We start from the raw sequence: 24,121 nt of genomic DNA on the forward strand, positions 1-24,121 counted from the left end.
CCAAACACCAGGTGGGACGAAAAAGAAATAATCTTCATTAATGACGGTCACATTTACATTGGATTGGACTAATCGTTTATCAACAACTTGCTTTTATCAAGCAAACGGTAGATTTGCCTTTACATCAAAATGTGGTTGTTCGTTTCAGCAGTGAAGCAGGATACGCTCACAGTTTCGAGAATATCTGAGTGAGTGAGTTTAGTTTTCATTTACACAAATGGGATACGAGGACATGTGTCAAGCACGTCAGAGAACCTGGCCACCGGATCCGTTAGTCATGACAAGCACTGCTGACCAATTCTATCCCGGATCTTCACAGTGAACAGGCTCATCACAAACTCACGGATACAACAAATTGTTTCTGTCCCGGCTACCGGTTTATTTAATGCGAAATGCATATAACGGACTATTGCTATAACGAGTGAGTGAGTGAGTTTAGTTTACCCCGCACTCAGCAATATTCCAGCTATATAGTGGCGGCCTGTAAATAATAACGAATGCGTGAATGTGTGGAATTGAACCCGTGTCCTCTGTGTGATTAGCGAACGTTGTAACAACTAGGCTACCCCTAAAACCGAATTTAAATTAGTGAGTGAGTGCTTTAGCAATATTTCAGCTATATTGCGGTGGCCTGTAAATAATCGAGTCGAGACCGAACTAAAATTAGTGAGTGAGTCACTTTAGCAATAGATAATAGATAGGGACCAGATAATTCAGTGATCAACAGCGTGATCATCGATCTGCGCATTTGGGAACCGATGACATGTGTCAACCACATCAACGTGTCTGACCACCCGAACCCGTTAGTCGCCTCTTACGACAAGCATAGTTGCCTTTTATAGCAAGCATGGGTTACTGAAGGCCTATTCTACCCCGGACCTTCACGGGTCGAACAAAATTAGTGGTCCATAAGAGACTGATATAACCATAGCTTCATGTCGTATAATGTAACTCTGTATTGCATCGTCTTTTGGTCGTTACAACCCATAAATACCACTTATAATGTTCCTAAACTGGGAAATACGATTTGCAATGAGTTGTCCCCACACCTGTCCTGTCTCCATGGTTTCCATCTGGATCAGTCGTCCTTGTAGTTCCTTTATGATGTTGGTCTCCACAAGGGTGGATCTTCTCCTCCCAGACCAACTTAGTCCCTGGCTTGTTCGCCTGTGACAAAAAGATGAATATCATGTGATTTCTCTACCGTACACACACATGTAGACAGACACTCACTCAGTCCCTGGGCTCTTGCACCCTTGGCGTACACTTTGATGGTGTACGTCAACTTGCTAGCTTAAGTAAAGAGGAAAGGATTCGTTGTAGAATACTGTTGATGAAAAAATTTAGTGGTAATAGATGGCAGCCGAACCGAGCCAACCCGAACAATCCGTTATTTGCGAGTGGTTATCATTTACCGTTTATATTGTAAGATACCTTTTTCTGAGACTTGATGAGCCCTCGTCGATAGATTCTACCCTTTCAAGCATTTTCTCCTTGATCATTTGAACTGTGCATAATTAAACATTAGTTCAGTCGTGTGACATATGAACCAACAAATACAATTATAACATTTAGTAGTTGTATACATGAGTGAGTGAGTGACTTTTACGTCGCTTTTAGCAATATTCCAGCGATATCACGGCGGGGGACACCAGAAAATGGGCCTCACACATTGTACCCATGTGGGGAATCGAACCCGGGTCTTCGACGTGACGAGCGAACACTTTAACCACTAGGCTACCACCGCTCCTGTATACATGAGAGAGCTGGCAGTTTTTTCCCAATGACCGAAATGTTCACCCATTGTGTTCCCTTACCAGCTGTCGATAGGATAACGGCACAAGGGGAATTGCTCTTGTCCCTTATAGCGTGTGTCGTCGCCATTTTGAAAAAAAAACAAACACAAAAAATACTTACCTAACTATTGTACATCGAGGGACGCTCATTGCATCTGTGTTTTATTAGTTACATTGGTTTTAACAGCGTTTTCAAAAGTAAATGAATCAAGATGTGGCAACTTCATATGGATGGAGCACCCGATGTAATGCAGGTCACAAGCTTTTTCTACTTTAATGAGTTAGTGAACGATTGAGTGAGTATGCTTTTTATGCCGCTTTTAGAAATATTCCCGCAACATCACGACAACAGAAATGAGTTTCACACATTGTACCCATATTGGGATCGAACCTAGGCCTTCGGCGTGAGTAGGATACCCGACTGTCCTTACACTTTAACTTGATATACTACTGACAATCCAAGAAACAGTTTGGGCGAACCGGAAGTATGATTCTGGTGTACCCAAAGGGACGTAACTCAGCAGAGTCTAAAATGCTGCAATGTACGTTTAGCCTAAAATAAACATACACTTCCATTTTAAGTCACAGTCTAAGTAAACAAAGTTTTAGTACTTTTCGTTACACTCCACTGCTGAGTCTAACAAAATCTTGTAGGAGGTCGCGTCAGGTAACCTTTGAGCGACCTATGATCGTCCAATCAAACGCGAGAAGGCCGGAAGAATTTAACCAATCAGACAACGGCTACTGTGTAGGGTTTTTCACTAGTCACTGACACTGGTCCCTCAATAAACAAAAATCTACATAAAACACATGTATTTGGCCTGCAGTGATGCTCTGGTTAGAATGTTAAGTAGAAATATTTTATCGCTATGCAGATCTGTGCTATTTCAGTGGGCGCTTGGGTACCCAGAAACACTAGATTTCCCTATCCGGAAATAGAGAAACTGTTTTATACCACTCACTTTCTGGATCGTCGCTCTCATCCTCATCTTGTTCTATGAGGTAAGTTTTGAGGAATTGGGCAAATTGGCCGTCGTGGGACATCAGCTCATCGTAACTTCCGGTCTCCGTGATACAGCCGTCGTTCATTACAATGATATGGTCCACCATAGGAAGCCAGTGGACTCCGTGTGTCACCAGGATCCGGGTCTGTTCAATAGGAAATATTACCGTAAACGAAAGGAAAGATTTACCCTTCCTCATATCAAACCTTAACCAACACCACAGCTCGTAGACGAGAAATAGATTCAACAATATTATGCGGCACTGTCTTCTTTGTGACGAAGCATTGCATTTACACGATGGTTGGTTCTGTGCAGATGCAGCATAGGGCAGTGTAGAATAATTTAACATGTTTGGAGAGTTCCAAACACAACGAAAACGTCTGAGAGAGCCGGGCACATCCAGTATGTTCTGTGAGAGTTTAGTGACTTTCTTCACTGTCTTCTCATATCACATCAATGCAAGAAGAACAGTATGTGTAGATAATTACATTTCACCTTGGCTGTCCTGTTTGGACCTGTTTTGGAAGCCTGGCCACGCAAACGCAATAGTCGCCTTCTACGGCATGCTTGGGATGCCGAAGAACAATTCTAATTCTGATCTTCGCGGTCTTTAACAACCTCGACCAATCTAAACCTGAATCAGAAACTCACTTGACAAGCCGGCTCGGTTCTTAGGACATGCATAGTGTTAACCTGTTTGATGTTATTATCCACAGAAGACAAATCCATACCTTTCCATGGAGTAAGCCATTGGCGCCGATGACGTTTTTGAAGATGTGCTTTCCCACGTGGCTGTCCACGGCGCTCAGAGGGTCGTCAAACAGATAAATGTCCGTGTCGTTGTAAACAGCACGTGCAACGCTTACGCGCTGCTTCTGACCTCCGCTCAAATTGATACCCTGAAGGTCAAGGTTAAGGTCACCAATACACACATAGAACATCACACATTGCTTTGAGTTGTTTTAGAAATAAGTCCATAAGTAAATAACTGAGTCTGCACGTCATTACTTGTCGAAATCACGTCGCAATCACGCAATAAAGAAGTTGTTATCCATACAATTTGTCCTATTTGCACTTCATTACGTTATACGCCAGGGAGTGTGTCAGAGCCATAGAATGAGGCTGCTATGATCCTCATGATCCATATTTTGATAATTTTGGTTTTTGATTGTAGTGAAAAAACAAATTGCATGATATTCTATGACTGTTCCTGAAATAACACTGTTCATGTTTCGAGTCAAACTGTGGCAGTATCCCCTGAGAGTTATGCAACCGTTTCGTGGTAGTCTAAACTACTTGTGTTCATATTACTGGATGAAATGTCAAAAGTATTTTTAGTATAAACTGTATAACAAAAATTACCAATTCTAAAATTTAAAAAAAAATATTTTTGTTGGTAAATTATACACTGAAACATGTCGCGCCAACATAACAATATTTAATGTGATACCTGCAGTGAAATTCACGTGCTTGTCTTGAACAAAACGTTGAAGTGTTATATTGTATAAGCCATGATTTGGAGTCTCTGTCAGAATATGACATGCACCGAGAGTGTAAGTTAGTGAATGGACAGATTACACATGCTCTTTGAAACATATATATGCTACGACTATCAGCAGTTGAACATGAGAGGGCCATAGGTATGCTCCAGACGGGGTCGATACATGCCAATGTAGCAAGAACCTTTGGCTGCACCTATGCAGTCAGACACAGGACAGACCTAGAAATGGGAGTGTGGGAGTAACAACATCTGCTGAAGACGTTGAGGACAGTGCACCTGAGGCGTGTTCAGTACCGCGAACACCCGCGCGATTGCCTCCCTCCTCGCATCGGTCCTGAACGGACCAGAGTACTTGATTCCATTAAAGCATTTATGGAAGCATGTCTTCCGAAACGCCGCAATATAGAAGCTGACATAAAAATAATCTTGCTCATTTGTTTTGGGGGTTTATTTAGCTAGCTGTTGGGATCGTTTCTTGGCTCTCGCGGGTGTCCGTCCGGGCGCGGGCAATCAGGATATACATTTCGCGTTCGTTCGTGGGCCCTCGTGGTTCTGAACACGCTTCTGAGAAACATTTTCCTAATGATTACGTCATGAATTCCGTTGATCAACGTGCCACTCGATACACCATGGCTAGACGTCTTCAGGTAGCAAACAGCAGAACCTATAAACCATTCAAAGGAGAGGTGCGGACTCGTAAACACAGGCATGACAGATTACGTTGTTCGTCGTTGACGATACGAATAACATGAACGTTTAACAGTGACCAGCACGTTCTCCAGACATGTACCCCATCGAGCACGTTTTGGAGGCACTAGACAGACGAGTGCGGAAACGCCCGAAGCCACCACAGAATTGACAGTTTCACTTGCACATTCCCTGCAGGACGAATGTCGTCGCATACCACGTGATCATGTCCGACGTCTGACTTATTCGGCTAGAAGGAGGGTGCGTGCCTACAGTGATGCAAGAAGTGGACATGCAGGTTACTAAAGTGATGGTAGTGATCATTTTTTTGTGTGTAGCTCATCCCTTGCTTATCCTCTGTATGAAAACTGGTTTTCAGGCCACCCTGTGAACTTGCGCATGTTTGACGCCCCGTGTTTCTGTAGTGTGTTTGTCGTGTGCTCATGTTAAGTAAATATGTTGTTTACACCTCTGTATTATGTTTCTGTGTTTAGGTGCTCAGGGTTAGTGATAATGACCTATTGAAAAGCTTTTACGTTTTTGCCAGTAAGTTTAGAAAGTCAAGGGTCTGGTCTGGTCTTGACAGTACATACCTTTTCTCCTATTTCAGTCTCGTCCCCGGCAGCTAGGATAGCTAGATCCAGCCTCAGTGCGCATGCGTCGATCACTGTTTGATACTTTGTCCTAAGGAATTTTTTGCCAAAGAGAATGTTATTTTTGAGTGAGGCATTTTGGATCCAGGCCTGCTGTGGCACGTAGGCCATCGATGACTGAAACAATGTGAAATAGTGATGAACTGAATAATTCTAACTGGTGTTTCTGTTAGTTTGTTATTTAACCCCCAGTCCCAATAGACAAGGTGTATGGTTAATGATAAAGTCTGTAAAGAATCAAGTCTGGACGTGATAATCCTGTGATCAATAGCATCAGTATCGATCAGCACATTGAGGATGCGATGACATGTGTTTAGCAAGTCACATAGCCTGACCATCTAATTAAATTATTTGCCTTTTTCGATTCATTCATTGAAACTGATCACTTATAACTCGAATCGTAGGTAAATAATGAATGAATGATTGATTATTGTTGTCAACTGGCAGGATTTAAGTGACGAAGTGTTTTGATATCTCACCTTGACCGTTACCGTGCCAGACAGTGTTTCCATCTCACCCAAGATAGCGGATAAAAGTGACGATTTCCCGCTACCCACGTGACCAACAATGGCAACAAGTTTTCCTACCGGCACCTTCAGATTGATGCTTGTCAAAGACAAAAAGAAAAAAAATATCAAGAAAACACGAGTCTTGAGAGATTGTTTTCGGTAATCCATCGCTGCCAGTGCTTTCGTTCAAGTTTCAAGCCAGTTTCATTCTGGCTTTTCCCATACAATATCTCAGCTGTTCCTGCCAAGCATGTATTATCACATGCTCTTACGAGAGTGTATTTCCTGTAAATTGTATTATTAATTGTGTAATAAACAAGGTTTATTGTTTTGAATAATAATTATTATGGGTCACATTTCGTATCAAAAATGTTTGGTGCCATTAGTATTTTATCAGCAGGCCTCTACTGTAGTTCTTTAGAGTTACCTCCCCTTTACCTTTATGTTTTGGTTATTTGTGTTTACTTTCGGGAGACTGTTCTAGAGCTTTTCACGCTAGTGGCACTGGTCGTATGTGCTCGAACTTTCTAAGGCCTGTTGTTGTTTTGTGGACACGGAAACACACGTTTACACACATTTACTGGACTATATTATTCTGCCTCTCCGTCAACGGTGCCGCTGCCTGACCGCTCGCTGTGTTACATTCTACATAACTGTTTCTCACTCTCATGTCAAGTCTTCGATGAGTTGTCATCCATTATTTTAGAATTGACTCATTTACATTGTATATGAAACCTCTCTTGTGAAATCTTTATATTTTTGTCTTTGTTTGCTTAATATAAAAATATTGAAATTTTCAAACTTCTCATTGTTATATTTTGCCGGTTCTGAGGGGATTTCTTTCACCTTTTGTCACGGCACATTTTTTACCGTTACTATGCACAAATCAATCCAAAAGCCACTCCAGCTCATCCCACTAGTCTACGTCAACATGGAGTGCTGAAGGCTATTTCTTACCCCTATTGTTCTTGGTGCTATAGTAACTATGGTACATATCCAGTTTCGCGTATACGTATTCATGCTTCTACGATGTTTACGTATTAGACTCCTGTGATTGCTGGTTTGAATTCCATTTCACATATTCCTGTTTATCAGCAATACAGTTGTGATGGTAGATGATGTGTGATGTCACAAAACATGAAAAGAGCTCACCACTCCACCTCCCAATCATCTAACGCATCAATAATTTACATGGCAAAATTTGAAGGACTTGGTCTTGCATTGCTTTATCATAATCTGTCGACGTGGATAAGAAAATATGATATTTTGGTCAAATATTTATATACAGTGTCGAAATATGCATGGCAAGTGCGTGAAGGTTTCAACCCCTCTTTGAGCAATATTGCAGTTATATCAAGGGCGTGTCTTTGACTTACTAACACTATCGGTGATTCGAACCGCAACTGCTGGCTCTTCTCGTCCTAAAGTGACTTTACCCAGAACAGTGGCTTCGTATTGAGTACACACATACAACATTTGAACTGGTATTGGGAACACTTACTTCCTCAAGTTTGGGTACTGAGACCTGTCCCAGGTGAAAATACCCTCCTCAACCTGCACTGCGTATTCTGGAACAAATGTACATAATAATGGGAAAATCATTATAATAATGGCATGATATCTACAGATAGAACTCTGAAGGTCTGTGATCCCGAATGGCTAAGACGTTTGGAATAATGAAAATGAAAGGAGCAGATACGGTGCACGTCTTCTCAGGAACCCCAAGTTACATTTGTGCCCCCTGCTCAACAAGTGGTCAAAGAGGCCAAAGAAAAGGTGAAGAGAGAAAAGGGAAGTTCAGTCTACTGAGGGAAACCACAAGAGAAGGCGTGTCAAGAAAGCAAATGAAAACAGGCTTCTACAATATCTATAAAGTCTAAATTGTGGTACAACTACAGACTGCATCACACCATACATCTCTGTCCTGTGTGATACAAACAATACATGTAGGCTCATGACTTTTCCCGTCATAAACGAACAAAACGTTAAGAAGCTGTCCAGCAATAGCAAGATGAACAACAACAGTAACAGCAGCAACCACTTTCATCAAAAAGTGCAATCCAGGCATTGGAAGAATTTAAAGTACTTCACTCATTTGAAGCGATTATCTCAGGGCCAACCAAACTTACTTAGTGAAGCAGTTTCACATCTGGACATGACATGAGGAGGAAGAGAGAAAATGAGACAAAATATATTAAGCAGACGTTGGGAGTGCTCCTAATGTCTACTGATGTAAATGAAGCTAATAAATATGATACTGAGAAGTGTGATGTGATTGCTGGAGGGTGGACACTAGACAACTGTTCGTTGTACAACTGACTAAAGATCATTCAATGTTCAGACATGATCAAGACAATTGTCTTGGGCAAGTTCAAGCTTTGTAACACATGATAACGTTCTTAGCGATCACAGTATGGGAAATGTGCAGGGCTTATCTATTTGAGGACATGTTGGTGATTAAAAAAGTCATTCAGCACACTCATACCCATGTATGAAGTTATGTGAGAAAACGTGAAAACTCATTCATCAAAGTCATCAAATGAGACATGTCAGCTGTTGGAAGAAAAACAACATGCCCGACTTTTCTTCTGTTTACCCCTTGATACAACATATATGATGCCCATCAATTGCTTTGCTTTGAAAACATGTAGATTAAGAAAGTTCAAGGTGGCTAGATCTTTTTCTCATCAGATACAACATTGAGTGAGTGAGAGAATGAGATAATTTAGCTTTTAATTTTCAGCAATATCACTGTCACGTATGACAGAAACAGGCTTCACACATTGAACCCATAGAGGGAATCAAACCTGTGTAGTTAACGTGATGAGCCAACTCTTTAACCACTAAGATACTCCACTGCTCCGACCGTGCTTTGCATAAATTGTGCTCAATGCAACTCATCAGTGGCGTGTACATCTACTCACCAGCGTCTTTGTCGTAAATGACGTTACTGGAGTCAAGATCTTCACTGCATAGGAACGAGTTCACTCTCTTGACCGACACGTAAGCCTACAATAGTACATCACGTGTCACGATTGTTAACATCTAACACAAACAATTAGTGCATTAGTAAACAAGTCCCTTATGGAATCTAGATTTAATAAACAGTAATAGTAATAATAGACCCGACACAAACCCAAGAACATGGGTTCGAATCCCAGTTCTACCCGAAGTTGATTGTGGGTTTGTCAGCACCAATGAGGTCTTTCGCAAAACAACTTTCGTGATCAACCTTTTTGCGGGAAAAGCCGAACGGCCTTTATGGAAAGGAGCCAGTGGTGATGACTATGCAATACAGCAATGCTAACCGAGTAGGGTAACCGTCTCGTACCTGAACTGTATACGACATGATGCCTGATAGAAGGTTCATGGGGACACGGAGGATGTTGAAGAGGGACAGGGTTACAAAGGCTTTGTTGGCATCCAGTTGGTTGTTGGGGTCAGCGAGGATGTATGCGGCGAACGTTGCTGCAACTACCTACAACACAAAAAACTACAGTTATCAACAAAGAATGGATGGATATCGTTTTGTGAGTGAGTTTGTGTGCATGGGTTTGCATCCCTTCCAGCAATATCCCAGCATGATCACAGCAGGGGGCACCAGAAATGTGGCTGTACACACTGTGTGACCAGAATTGAACCTGGGTCTCTAGTGTGACGAGCAGATTCTTTAGAAACACTAGATTACCACGCCTCGCCATATTGGCTTGTGCTGCTTATGTCGGCAGTCGATAAACACTGAGTACTCGGGGGTCAGACAAGACGCTGATATAAAGTCCAACATCTGCCCGTAAAAGACACATAGTCAGCCGGGTAAATGTGTCTGACCAGAGAGCCACATTCATGGATACGTCGGTCGCACTGAGTTCCAATCCAGCAAACATGTGAAAAATTGATTTCAATTACCCCTTTAGGAGTGAGTGAATTTGGATTTAAGCTTCTATTGGCAATAGTCTAGCAATAGCACAGTGGGACACACCACAAATGGCCTTCACACACTGTACCCATGTGGAGAATCAAACCCGGGTCTTCAGCATGACGAGAGAACGTTTTCACCACTCTCCCCGCTCCATACCAGGAAGGGTGCGACGGTCCAGCCGAGTCCAGTAAGGATGAACAGGTAGGCGATCTTCATCTGTGAGCTGATCTCCTTCTTTCTGATCTCTTCCACCTTGCTTTTGAATGACTCCTCCCACGCATACAGCTTCAGTACCTGCAACCAACGACATCAGCTCAGAGAATGAATTTAGTTTTACGCCGCGTTACCACTATTCAAGCAATGTCGAGACGGGAAACACCAGTAAGGGCGTTCTACACTGCATCCACGTGGGAATCGAACCAGAGTCTTCGGCGTGATAAGAGGACAAATTAACAAGTGGACTACCTTACTGACGTGAGTGAATACTGACTGGCTGATCGAGCTACTGAGTGAGTTTCATCTCCGTGAGTGAATGCTGAACTGAAGTGATCCAGTTCGCGACAAGTCAAACAACAGGTTAGCAGTTGATTTTGTGCTAAGGGTACTTTGTTATTTCTTTTCACTTTGCACTCGGCAATATTCCAGCTACATGCTGTAGTCAAGTCCCACTAGCTCATACAGAGTTTGATTATGAGAGGAATCGCCCACGCTGCCAGAGTCAAGTGACACAGTCAGACCAATGGCAGAGCCAGACACTCCGATTACTCCAATATCTTTTAGATATTTTAGTATACTACGAGATCAACAGCACCCCATGACTGCTTCAACAAACTGGAGCAGGTGGTCAGCCTGCCTGACCTGGTTTATGGACCCGTAAAGGGGCGGGATAGAAGAGGCGACTAACGGGATTGGGTGGTCAGGCTCGCTGACTTGGTTGACACAGGTCTTCGGTTCCAAATTGCGTATGAGATCGATGCTCATGTTGTTGATCACTGAATTGTCTGGTCCAGACTCGATTATTTACAGACCGCCTCCATATAGCTGGAATATTCCTGAGTGCCGCGTAAAACTCAACTCACTCAGCTATATGGTTTATGCACAGACTGATGTTCATGCTTTTGTCCATTGGATTTCCTGCTCAAAATTTGAAAACTTACAGAAGGCTGCAAAATAATTTGAATATCGCAACGAACACAAAACAACACTAGCCTTCACAGTAGGACGCATGGCAGTCAAACACTACATTCAAACTAATATGTTGGGGTTTAAAAGAAACCATCATATTGCATTATCTTTCAAACCTTGATTCCGTTCAGGATCTCATTCAGCAGTTTGATCCGCTCGTCTTTGTCCTTCAGGTTGCTGATCTGTAGATGACGTTGTATGTTGGAAAGGAAGCCATTGAAGGGAATCATGATGAGGAGGACGCCAAGACCGGCAAACACAGACGGTCCAATCGTGACGTACAACAGGATGACGGACAAGATGATCTGGACGGGAACTGACCACAGCAGGTACAGATAGTTCATGACGTCGTTGATGCGCTGACTGTCCACGGACATCAAGTTCACTATCTCTCCGGTAGTCGTGGTTTTCTTGGCCTCATTGCTTAATGTCAGAGCCTTGAAATATAACCATCTTTGCATCAGAACCATCTTGGCATCAGAACCATCTTGGCATTAGAACCATCATGGCATCAGAACCAATTTGTATATGTTATACATGTTCTTGTGGTATTGCTTATAAAGCATTACTAATGGTATTTAGCATAAATCATTACGTTTGCAATTCAGTGTGGAAAAGTCCACAGTAAAATTGATGAATTTATTGTGATATATAAATGATTAAGAGAGGGTGGTGGGCTCTGATATCAGACATGATTATTCTGGTTAGACGGTCAAGACTCTGATGTCTTGTTTTGCCCAATCAGCTATTCCAGCGGAACAGGAAAGGACTGGCACAGCAAAAGTATTGGTGGCTTTCACCTTGTTTCGAGCATTCAGCTCTAAGCTCAACACTTTCTTCAACCATGATTTGCACTCGGCCCAAAGTTTGTCTCGAATCTGAGCATTCTGTAGCTTGTCTCGATCTTGCATTTCAAGGGTCACACACACACACACACACACACACACACACACACACACACACACACACACACACACACACACACACACACACACACACACACACTTTGGATCTTGACCGATTAATCCGTAGTTACCTTGCCACGTTTCAAGTGAAGAGTATAACATGCCAAAAGTCATGCCAATATCATTAGAAAAGGACTCGGCAAGGAGAACCTGCTCTTTCAAATTGTTATTTCCTTTGGCAAGGAGCTTGATGTCATCCGTGTGGAGGAGATGAGTAAGCGGCGTTGATGATTTGTGCTGAGGGGTCTGGGATGGTAACCATCCACTTTATTGAGCAGAAAGCTCAAGGAATTTAAAGACAGACAAAAAAAGCAAGAGACTAAAGGGGCCTGTCTAGTGACTACATGTCAAGATGAGTCGACCAGCAACTCGTTAAATAATACACTGAGGAGACTTTAGAATCCATTCGTAAGGGATAGAGTCGTATGCTTGAGTGTAATCAATCCAGCACACAGAGAGGTTGCGGTGATATGTTATAGCCTCTTCCAAAATAATTTTCTGTACAAGAGGTCGATACTTGCACCCCCAACATTCCTTTCTTGTCCCATTCTGCTCTCTGTAAATTATGCCATTGTATGAGCACGAAGATGACACGAATTTGCATTATGCATTTTAACATGTGATAGGTGGAAGTTTTTGGATCAGCCAGTCCTTTCTTGGGGAAGCATTGTGCGACTTTTGCAGAACCATGAAGGAACATCACCTGTGTCCACGAGAGAACTGAAACAGTGCAGTGGTGATGTTTGGATTAGGGGGAACAGTTTCCAATACCAGTTTCGAGTGCCATGGGGCCCTGGAGCTTTAACAAATTTGGACTTTTTGATAACATTCTTCAGTAACTCTGGTGCGATGTTACAGACACGCAACCCAGTTCGTTTCTCATGCAGTACATGGTGAGAATCACTGACCCATAGTACCTCCTGGTTACAGTCGCAGGGTATAGACCACAACTGTGATGAATTTATATCTCTTTTCCCATTTTGACTTTCTTTAGGTCCAAATTTTTTTCGTACTGTACTTTAATTACCTCCAAACAGACTTTTCGCGTTTAGACACGTGATTCCCTGATGATCTTATCTTCAGGCACAGCTCTATCCAGGAAATATATATTTTCTAGTTTTTGTTAGTTTAACTTGATACCGTTTTGTCTTTCTTGTCTCGTTCTTACAATAATTAACTTCATGTAAAGGACAGTCTGCAGAATTTTTCCTAGGAATAACTTTTAATACATCAGTTTCATGTTTGGGACAGATTCATTTATTTATTCATGCATTTTTGGGTCTGCAGCCACTTGATCTTTCTGCTTATGCCAAGGTTCCTGACGGATACGAGTCGTGGGTTGAACTGGCACATGGCCAGCGGGGACTGGTCAGTCCTAAGTGAGTGATGTCCGTCCAGTTCAGTTAATATAATTCCCCTGCTAGCCCAACCCACCGAGGGGAGGCGTACATCATCGGTTCCCTAGTTATATTAAGCATTATTGTTTTAGCAGTCAATATAGTAAATCAGTTCTTTTGACATTCGTTGTACATCATTGCTTGTGATATTCATTATGAATCACCCGTGATCTTATCATTACTTTTATTGACTTGGCCGTTCGTGACCAAATTGATGCTATTAAAATAAGTACTATTCACTCTGTCAACCGTAATCCAGTAATCCCTTTGGTCCACGATTAAAATACAAATCACCTCCTGTGCATTAGCCCAGTCTTCGTTGTCTCACCTTCTTGTAAAGAGCTGCGATAAGGGTGGTTTTCATCTGCATCCCGAGAATGTAGGCTTGGTTGATACTGGCCTGGTAGAAGATGCTCCGGAACGTGGACAGCAACAACAACGACGTGGCCAGCACGTACCCTTTCCATTCCTCACCGGGCGTCTTGTTGGAGATGTAGTTAATCAACGCGCTGTTGAAACAGTGAGCATATATTCAAGGCTCAGTAAATAATTGAGACTGGGCGAGACAATCATGTGAACAATCCCGGATTTCCATGAACCCACACTTACCTCATAACTAGAGGTCCCCCAACCTGTAGTATGTCAGCTACAAACTTGAGACCAATCAACAGAAGTAAACTGAAGCCATACAGTCTCCATAAAACCTTCATCAACGATGGCTTCAGCAGTCCACGTGAAGTGTCGTCCAGGTTGACATTCTTGTCTGTGGAGTTGAATGCACCCTTGACCAGAGGACTGGACTTGGTGGAGGAGATGAGTGGGGTTCTCTCCGTGTTTGTATGTCCGATAGACACTACGCCTTTTGTGTAAATGACTTTTTCCGACTTCCGAATATCACTGAATAGGGATACTTTGTGATTAAAACTTTGATTTCTTTATAATTTTCAAAGACGCAAATCTTGACAGGTAAAATATAATAACGCGCGACCCCTGTGCCCCCATCATTTAATATGGTGTGTATATAGAAGAAAACTTACTAATACTCGACATAAAATAGCGCCATGGATGGTAAAAAAGATCGATGAATATAAGAAGTATAGGAGCCTTTGTAGGGTCAAATCTAATTTAGAATAGACCCCTAGTAACCGTCTATGTTTCGACTATGACTCAGATTACTACATTTTGACATGATTCAAGCATTAATTTTTGAACAGGCTTTTATAGGGTCAATCTGGTTTTTTTTAAAGGCCCCCATGATTGCCAGTCCATATTTAGACTATGACTCAAATGTCTATATTTAGATATGACTCAGGTACTATGTTTAGGACAGTTCTTTATAGGGTCACATTTTTTTTAAAGATAGACCCTAGTAACAGTCTATGTTTAGAGTATGACTCATATTGGGTACATAAAGCCTCTCTCTTAGTGACATTCTCAGCTCAGCCACTAGAGAGAATGTACGGATCCTATGCTCTTGACTCTTCTGATTCTGGTGTCTGTTTATCTTGGAGAAGGAAAATGGAGGTGGTTCCTCTCACGAATGGACCAGAGACTCCTAACCGCATTCACAAGAGAGAGTTACAGGATGCTCACTGTCATCTACCTCTTGGGGAATGACGTCTATGTAACACTCAAGACACGGGATGATGTACTGAACATTCATGCTAGAAGTATCAGGGAGACTCTATGAATTGTTGTAGATTATCCCTGGAAGTATGATGTGTGCCTGAGTGGAGACGCCTACCCAACAGTGAGGGATTGTGTTGTCTTTGAAACACTGGGTGGAACTCCCAGGAGCTATTCGATTCATTGCGGAGGCTGTCAAGGAAGGGAAACCTAGCCCCCAATGGCATTTGGGAGCTAATGTTTTTGTTGTCATGAACGTCACAGGCATAGAGATTCGACAGTGTCATTGGGATAACTGTATGAAATCTACAGTTCCTAGTGCGCTAAACCAGTGGAAGAAACTGGGATTCTGTACAGAAGTGAGGTCAGATTTTGTGCCAGAACATGGACATGGTTCCTTGTATGATTCAGGAAGATCATCAGAATCAGAAGGGGCACCTTATATAATCCTAGTGACTACAGTCACTAGGTGTAATGCCAGTTTGGGTTTAGACTCGATATTGTGCGGACTTGTTACCACTGCTCTCCCTTCTGGGATATCATTGATGAGTGTGGACACTGCCCACTTGACACGACTGGTGTTGCTGATTGCTGTGGAATCAAGACTGAATGGACTTCATTCAAGAAAAGACTTGATTCGTTTAATGACTGGCCTATGCATATGAAACAGAGTCCAAGTCAAATGGCCTGGGCAGGATTTGTGTGTTTAATTAGAGGGCACGCTTGCAAGTGTTTGTAACGTGGTGTCATTCTAAAGAGCTAGGAAGTACATGATGATCCCTGGGTCGAGAAAAAACACGAGCAGAGATAACCGTTAATGACTAACTTTATCACTAGCAGATGAATGTTAATAGAGCCCCCATGTTGTCAACCTTGTCTGTAAAGAAAGTGTGGAACTGTTCACTTAGTGCAGTTGTATCTTGATGAGTTGGGAGAGGGTTGTCTGTAGACTTGCCCAGTAAAATGAAAAGCGTGTTAAACGCATAGTGCATCGTGATCTTGATCTTGCTATTCAGATACCTCTGTTTTATGCGTTTGATAGCAAGATTTACCTTGGCTGAACGATATATATACTGATGAACCTCCGATTTTGATCTGCTGATTTTGATCTCTTTTTGACCTTGTCAATCTCGGGAGTCACCTTTGAATCACCAACTTTGTCTGTGGGCTGACCGTGAAAATGAGGGTATGTAACAGGATCTGTCTGAAATGCTTCCCTGTCCATTTCCTTGATGTTCCTACTTCTAACAGACATCTTGGGTACTGGTAGAATATCAACATTAAATTCCACTTTGAAGAGAGGATGGTCATACATAGGGAGATCCGTCACCATGACGCACTTCACACAGTTAAGATCGTTTGTTGCAACCCAATCCAGGATGTGACCCTGCTTGTGTGTAGTCTCATTTTCAAGTTGGACACAACTCTGAGAATAAAGGAGTTTTGACATTTTGATCATCTCTTGGTCAGACGGATTGTCACGGTGGATGTTGAAATCACCAAGGACAATCATTCGTGAGCGTTCCCTCAAGCAATGTAGAAAAGTCATCATAGAAATCAGTAAACGACGAGCCGTTTCTTCTCGGTGGAGGTTGCCCTGTATTGCAATTGTCTTTGCTGTCATGTTTCATTCAAATGGCATGTAGACATAACGGCAAGTCCCCCACCTCTTGTCTCTCGTGGTAAATATGAACATTTGTATCCAGGTGCTATTTTCTATTCATCACCAGAGTGTAATAGCCAAAGTGCTGAGAATAGACGTTGACTTTCAGCAGTCCTTAAAGCACGCACCGAATCTAAAAATTGGCCTTGGGGAAAACTGGTCTAAAAGTAGTATATGAGTTATATCTAAATATAGTCATTTCAGTCATAGTCTAAACACAGGCTGTTACCAGGGCCTACCCTAAAAATAGATTTGACCCTATTAAGGCCCCAATATTACTAATATATTCTATTTGGTTGTTAAAGGTCTCAAAACCACGATGTACACTTATGGGTTTTGTTTGAAAAATATAAGAGTTTGCAATTATCCACGCTGTTTTTTATTCAGCAGGAATTTACTTTTTTGTCGTTACTTTCTTTACTTCTTCCGCCCATTCCTTTTCAAAGGGTGGCACCAACGTCTTGCTTTGATCACGTGGGTTGAGGTCCCACAGATCTTCCTGCACTATGCCTCGTTTGTAGCCAATGACGACCAGCCTGGAGAGAGTGAATACGTTTGTGATGGGAGTACACGTTTGAGTGAGTTTAAGCAATAGTTTATTAGCACAGTTTTGCGCCGCTTGTAGCGATATTCCAGCAATGTCATGGTGGGGAACACCAGGCTCGAGACATTATACCAATGTGGGAAATCGAACCCGTGTCTCAGCCTAACACGTTAACCATTAGGCTACCCCACCGCACCGCACCGCAACGTCTGGCACTACAGGTTTACCAAATTACAACTGTCGGCTTTGAAAATTGCGAACAAGATACCACGTCTACTTCATAAAACTGAACTAGTAAAACTTTCAAGCGTTTACCCCTGTTCCTTACTTTGTAATCCACCAATACACAAATCTGGAAGGAAAGGAGGCTGTAACTTCAGGACATGGTCGCTGAAATCAAACAGAAAACGAAAATTAACCACAAGGCTAACAAAACACATCTTACGTGAAAACTGAAACAAAATACCTACACAGTTAATAACCTGGGTTTTGTGTTTCAGTTTAAGAAACCGGCATGATATTTTCTTGAGTTAAAAATGATGAACCAAACAGACTCCGAAGTTTAATTTCAAGCTCCTAGCCACCCATGATTTAATTGAAACAGTGAAAATGTCTCGCACAGACGCGCTACCCGGCATGCTTCACTATAAACGTCATCATGAACAACTTACGTTCCCAATAACGCCGTAGCCCTCTCGTACTTTTGGGACATCAGAGATCCATTGCAGAATAAATTCGAAGAGTTGTAATCCAAATTTCACATAAAACACTACAAAAGTTAACAAGTCGGTGTTGTATTTCTGAAAGAAACCATACACAATTGCAATTAGTTTTTTAATAATATCACGCAATCCCGTTTTTCAAATGTTCGGTTGGTTGATTTGTTGTTAAGCGCCACACTCAACAATATTTCGGGTATATGGTAGTGGTTTGTAAATAACCCAGGCAACAAAATATCCAGTTACCAACAGCATTAGAGTCATTGTCATTGTCATTGTCATATACATGATTAGGATACGATGACGTATCTACCCAATCATGGAATCCCGTTAGTCGCGTTTCACTAACCAACTAACTAACAGGCGTTGCTGAAGACCAGCTCTTACCAAGATCTTCACGGATCTGCATCAAATGGAGGTCTGACACTCGACAAACCTTAGACTGGGAAGTGAACTTATATTACAGAAAACAATCTGAAGCACAACCGTCAAATGATTTGAGCCATTTTGGTATTTTCCACTATCCGCATTTTCTAGACTCATGTTCCTTTTTGGATGCATTCGTTGTAGGGTCAGTATGACATAGCCATCAGGCACCAAACATTCTCAGTCTCAAACAGCTGCTTGCTATGCATATCCATGACGACATCCATGCCGATTAACACCTTGTTCATATTTACACGCGTGTTGAGTGTCCTTGAATTCGATAGCGAGATGAAGTACAAAAAACATGTCACTACTTTTCAAGTAGCTACAGACTTTCAAAACTAACACGACACAGACGGGTGTGAGGATGTAAGCGCTATCCTTATACATAATAAATAATTCATGTGCAAATTACCCAAAATATAGGTATCGTGATTGCATTTACAGATATTTCCATTAAAAATTGTAGCATCAAGCTGAAGTAACAAATCCTAGTTGCTTAAATGGTTGGCTTACATTTGCATCGAAGTTCTTAAAGACATCGCCACCTTATTAGAGGCCATGCAAGTTATGGTTTCATGTCTTGAGACAAGATTCCATGTTGTCCTTGTGAGAGTGGACATAAATCGCTACCAGCTGGTGACAGCAATGAAATCTCGTTGTTGTTCTCGCGATTTGCTGTTCGTGCGTAACTATTCCCTTAATGACGATGCGGCAGCTTGAGTTCCATTAAGTCAAGTGTTTCCAGCACGTTCACTCAAACAGCCGGATCCTAACAAAAATACCCAATATCGATTAGACCTGTCGCGGGAACTGGGAGAAAGGTACTTGTCATTGACACGGAAAGGAAACCGAGAACATTTCAGGAGCAATACAGCAATATTACATCTGAGGGAAACCAAATATCATTCGGGGATTCGATCCCGACGATTTAAACACAGTGTCAATCATTTGGAGAGACTGACCTTTTGCATTATGTAAGTATAAAATGGTATAACAGCAGCCAACACTTCCAGCGTCCAGAATACGAACAATATACCAGACGTATACACTCCTTTCACCCGATCTATCTGCATGATAACGATCGTCAGCAGCTGAAAACAGAACACGAGGATTAACAACGGGGGCTTTGTGGAGGTTTGTCATGAGAGTCACTTTATGCAATATCTGTGCAAGGATTGCAGGACCAGGTTCGCTAGACTTATAGCAATATCCCGCCCTTCCGAGGAGGAGAGATTCCATGGCTTTGAAATCTGTACCTACCTTCGGAACTGAACCCGGACCTTCAATACCACAAGTGAACGCTTTCTCCACAAGGACACATACGTTTCGTTTCACATCTAAACCTCAAATGTTTTCTATGCTGACATTTGGGAAATACAACTTATGACATATTGTACGTGTGATACTAACTGGATGTTAAATCGTTTATCTATCCATATCTGTTTTTAAAATGCGTTACCCAGTCTTACGTATGACGCCTCATTCGGCAATAGCCCAGCAATAAGACGATGGAACTTAGTCTGAATCATACAAACCAGTGATGGATATTGTAAGCATCCTCCGGTGCAGCCAAGGACAAGACAAGGTAGTCGCCTGGTACAAACACAGGTTCATGGAAACATTTCTACCTGAACTCCTAACTTGGGTAATCAAATACAGCTGAATACGAAGTAGAAGTATTTGTTCAGAGTATAACACAACTTACGTATGTGATACCCTGAAGCGAGAAGGCAAGGTATTCAGCCTGTGAAACGGTGTTCCCGTCGTTCTGAGTGGCCACCAGATGGAGAATGTTGACGAGTGACAGAATACAGAGTAAGCCGCTGCTAAACTGTAAGAGAGTGACTGGAACATTTTTTACGCCGCTACTAAACTGTAACAGAAAGTGAGTGTGTGAGACTTGTTTCAAATCGCTTAGTTATGGATGCGAATCGAGCCCGGGTCTTTAGCGTGACGAGAAGAATCGGTATCAGGGTGTCCGGCAGCACATGTTGTTTTATCGCTGCTGAGTAAAAGCAATGTGGGGAATCGAACCTGGGTCTTCAGTGTAATGCCTGAACAGTTTAACCACTTGGCTTCGCTATCGCTCAAGGGGAACGGCACAAATGAAATTAACCTCTTATCACGCAAGGGTATTTTAACTTCGAATTGTAAAACTGGTCAGTCTTCTGAGGCACTTTTAGCGCATGGCAAATGGAATTCCAGTTTTGTGTCCCTTTCTTTCGGCGCCATAATAATACTGTGCTCCTGCTATATCAAGCGCATATACTCGGTTATACTTTGATCGGCAGCGTTTGAATGTCATAGCCTAACCATTAGTCCCTGAATATGTATAGGACAGTAACAAAAAAGCATTTATACTGCAAAGGAACCCCATTGAGATGGGAGGATTCCGAACCTGAAGACTTGTTTTATTCAGGACTTTGCTAAGAGGGCAAAGCAGTAAGGAAAATAATGTGGTTCATGGACAGTGAGACAGAATCTGACCGTTACTACACTTACAGTCTTGACGATGTTGAGAGCCGAGATGGGGAGCCTGGTCTTTGTTGTTTGGGAGAGGGTGTAGGGCAAATAGAAGGCAGCGGACACCCATAAGAAAAACACCGACACCCAAATTAGCACTGTAAACCGGAAGCATGACGTCAGCTCTGGCCAGGAGTTGTGCAAGAGTTCCGTGCTGTTCTGAAACACAGCAAACACGGTAATGCTCAACACTGATAGACGCTGACCAGCAGTATTCCTTGTTCCCTGTTTGGCTGTGTAAGACCACGCTCAGAAATATTCCCGTTACATGGCACCAGTTTGTAAATAATCGAGCCAATCCAGTGATTAACAGCATGAGCATCAATCAACGATCACAGTCAAGCCAGCGAGCCTGACCACCCGATCCCGTTAATGCGACAAGCATGGGCTACTGTGGACCAACTCTAGCCAGGATCTTCACGGGTTTGGCCCTCATCAAAGCGAAACAATAGAAACAAACATTATACCACTGTAATCTATGTCCATACTGTTGTTGGTAGACCGAGTTAGACTCTTGTTCAAGCAATTGCTTCCAGCATGGTGTAGGCAAGGTATTCATGGGTAACATATTATGTTAATATTAATCAGCCGATTAAGTAGTTGTGATTTTATCGTGTACAGGACATAACAGTCTCGAGTTGTGTCGTTTTATGGTGACTCACCATGCTTATGTTTTTTGCATTATGTAACACGTTCTGTTTCTCACGTCGTTATGTGTAGAAGCAAAAAGTACATTTAGAAATTCATGGACTATCATCTACGTAATGACAGTCTCACAGATGATATTTTTGCTAACTGATGGGAGTAAGTGAGTTTAGTTTTAAGCCGCGTTTAGTAGTATTGCTGCAACATCAAGGCGGGGACCACCAGATATGGGCTACACTCACTGAAAGCATGTCGAACCTGGGTCATCGGCGTGATTAGTTAACTCTTTAAACGCCCAGTGACTAATATGGATTCAATTTTATCTGAGGCCAGCGTTCGTATTTGTCCGAGAGGGTGTTGACATTGTTGACCGCTACAGAGAGAATCGGAAATGAATTCTGAAATGAAATTATGTTACGATACTGGATGAGAGAATTTAGTTTTACGCCACATGCAGCATTATCGCGGCTATAAAGCTGGGGTCTGCCCATAACCTAGTCTGGACCAGACAACCCGTGTTACGATAAACAACTGGAACTGCTAGCGAAGCATTCTAGACGCTAGGAATGGTAAGTCGTTATGGAATATAGAAGTCGATCATCCATAAAATTTGTCATTCTGTAAATACCTCACCAGAATTGTCTGTGACATTATTATCGTGAACATTTGTTCTATCGATATCAATGATTGTCATCAATGATAAACAATAAATAATAAATATATGTAATTTAGCATATGTGATAAAATGGTTTATTTCACTGATAATGTATTCAAAAACGAGTAACACTATTTTCAGTTAAATGAGTGAGTGAGTCAGGTTTTACGCGGTTTTTGGCAATATTTCAGCAATAACAAGACGAGGGACAGACATTGTATCGATGACCCATAAAACAGCGCCATTAACGTAAATAGCAACTAAACGATGAACATTGCCCTGAAATAATTAGATTCTGCATGTTTCATAAGATTTTGCATATTGGGTGTAATTATTGTTTTGTATTTATCAACAAAACATGTGGAATATTAATCTTCCATTTTACGAACCCAGAATGGTCCTCCACAAAACTCTTCGAAACTGTTAGCCATTTTGACGTTTCCTTAATCCGTGTTAATCGGCTTATCCAAAATAACATACAATGCGCAAGTTCCGTTATCAACAGCTGTTATGTCATCCTTTGGTTAGGTCCACTCACATCTGAAGACGAGACGACTACATCATGTTCCCATTCCTTGAGCGCGTTGCGTGGCTAAACATTAATTAATTGCTATCCGTGCTGAATGAAGCGAAAATAAATTATCACTGTTCTTCGTCTGCACAACTTTAAAGGTCATCGTTGCTCAGCAGTGATTCGACCTGCTCTAAATATGTCTTAAACCTTCACAGTTACACTATGTCAGAAATCAGCAAACACACATCACAATGCCAGGTTTTGTTGTGCTTGTTATGGAATATTCGTGTCCCCGAACCTAACACCACAGCCTTTACAAAGCCTCTTATTGTGTGAGGTGACTGGGTGAGTGGGTGTACTTTTACACCGCCCTCAGCAAAATTCCAGCTATATGCCGGCAGTCTGTGAATAATATTAATCGAATCTGGACTAGACAATCTAGTGATCAACAGCATGAATATCGATCTAACCAACTGGGTCCGCGAATCTGACCACCCAATCCCGTTAGTCACCTCTCACGACAAGCACGGATTACTGAAGACCACATAGATCTACGGATCTTCACAGGTTGTATGTGAGGGTGAATTGAGATGCGGAGGATATGCCGTAGGAGACCCAGTGGACATGTCATAGTGTATCGGAAACCTGCCACAAAGCGAACTGCCATTCAAAACCGCCACTGGAAACAAAGAGAGCCTACGATTACCCCAAACTGCTCACTAATCATCCTCCGGGAAGATATAACGTCACATCGGCAATATTTCAGCCATATTAAGAGAACAAAATATTTGCATAATATTAAAACATGCCACCAAAGGACAGTAAAACAACTAGAATATCACACTTACAACTAAAACTAGAGTGGAAAGTTCACACTAACAGTACTATGTTGACAGTACATTATACAAATTGGCCATAGATTGCTAACAACTCAAGATAGATCACTAAAGTAAGGACCATGGGGACTTACACTACTTTTGCTACCTACATGGACCCCAGATGAATTCATATCAACTCTTCAGTCACTGGCTATTGTGATCCAATTTAGCCTTCAGAAAATGACAAAAATGCCTCAAAACAGATGGTTTAAAGTACATACTCATACAGTTAAGACGTGGAAGGCGTTGAACAGAATTATTCACAAATCACAAAACCTAAATGGCAGTCGCTTAGCAGACTGGAGACAG

The 24,121-nt window shown here is 42.0% G+C and overlaps 1 protein-coding gene across 1 annotated transcript in view; it reads right to left on the bottom strand.

The window, feature by feature from the left end:
* LOC137272604 (multidrug resistance-associated protein 1-like) overlaps nucleotides 1–23,234 on the bottom strand; it is a 34,959-nt gene extending 11,725 nt beyond the window's left edge. The window contains exons 1-21 of the mRNA XM_067805000.1: nucleotides 22,810–23,234; nucleotides 21,100–21,279; nucleotides 20,303–20,428; nucleotides 19,560–19,688; nucleotides 18,121–18,249; nucleotides 17,778–17,839; nucleotides 17,304–17,441; nucleotides 15,858–15,873; nucleotides 14,226–14,500; nucleotides 13,945–14,125; nucleotides 11,371–11,691; nucleotides 10,226–10,363; nucleotides 9,482–9,628; nucleotides 9,075–9,159; nucleotides 7,652–7,718; nucleotides 6,121–6,247; nucleotides 5,582–5,758; nucleotides 3,532–3,699; nucleotides 2,759–2,945; nucleotides 1,435–1,507; nucleotides 1,050–1,167 (exon numbers count right to left, since the gene is read on the bottom strand). Coding sequence (XP_067661101.1) covers nucleotides 1,050–1,167; nucleotides 1,435–1,507; nucleotides 2,759–2,945; nucleotides 3,532–3,699; nucleotides 5,582–5,758; nucleotides 6,121–6,247; nucleotides 7,652–7,718; nucleotides 9,075–9,159; nucleotides 9,482–9,628; nucleotides 10,226–10,363; nucleotides 11,371–11,691; nucleotides 13,945–14,125; nucleotides 14,226–14,500; nucleotides 15,858–15,873; nucleotides 17,304–17,441; nucleotides 17,778–17,839; nucleotides 18,121–18,249; nucleotides 19,560–19,688; nucleotides 20,303–20,428; nucleotides 21,100–21,279; nucleotides 22,810–22,851 — 2,886 coding nt within the window. The 5' untranslated portion in view covers nucleotides 22,852–23,234. The remainder of the gene's footprint in view (nucleotides 1–1,049; nucleotides 1,168–1,434; nucleotides 1,508–2,758; nucleotides 2,946–3,531; nucleotides 3,700–5,581; nucleotides 5,759–6,120; nucleotides 6,248–7,651; nucleotides 7,719–9,074; nucleotides 9,160–9,481; nucleotides 9,629–10,225; nucleotides 10,364–11,370; nucleotides 11,692–13,944; nucleotides 14,126–14,225; nucleotides 14,501–15,857; nucleotides 15,874–17,303; nucleotides 17,442–17,777; nucleotides 17,840–18,120; nucleotides 18,250–19,559; nucleotides 19,689–20,302; nucleotides 20,429–21,099; nucleotides 21,280–22,809) is intronic.
* Between the last annotated feature and the right edge of the window lie 887 nt (nucleotides 23,235–24,121).

This window comes from Haliotis asinina, chromosome 1, assembly GCF_037392515.1.
Source record: "Haliotis asinina isolate JCU_RB_2024 chromosome 1, JCU_Hal_asi_v2, whole genome shotgun sequence".
NCBI lineage: Eukaryota > Metazoa > Mollusca > Gastropoda > Lepetellida > Haliotidae > Haliotis > Haliotis asinina.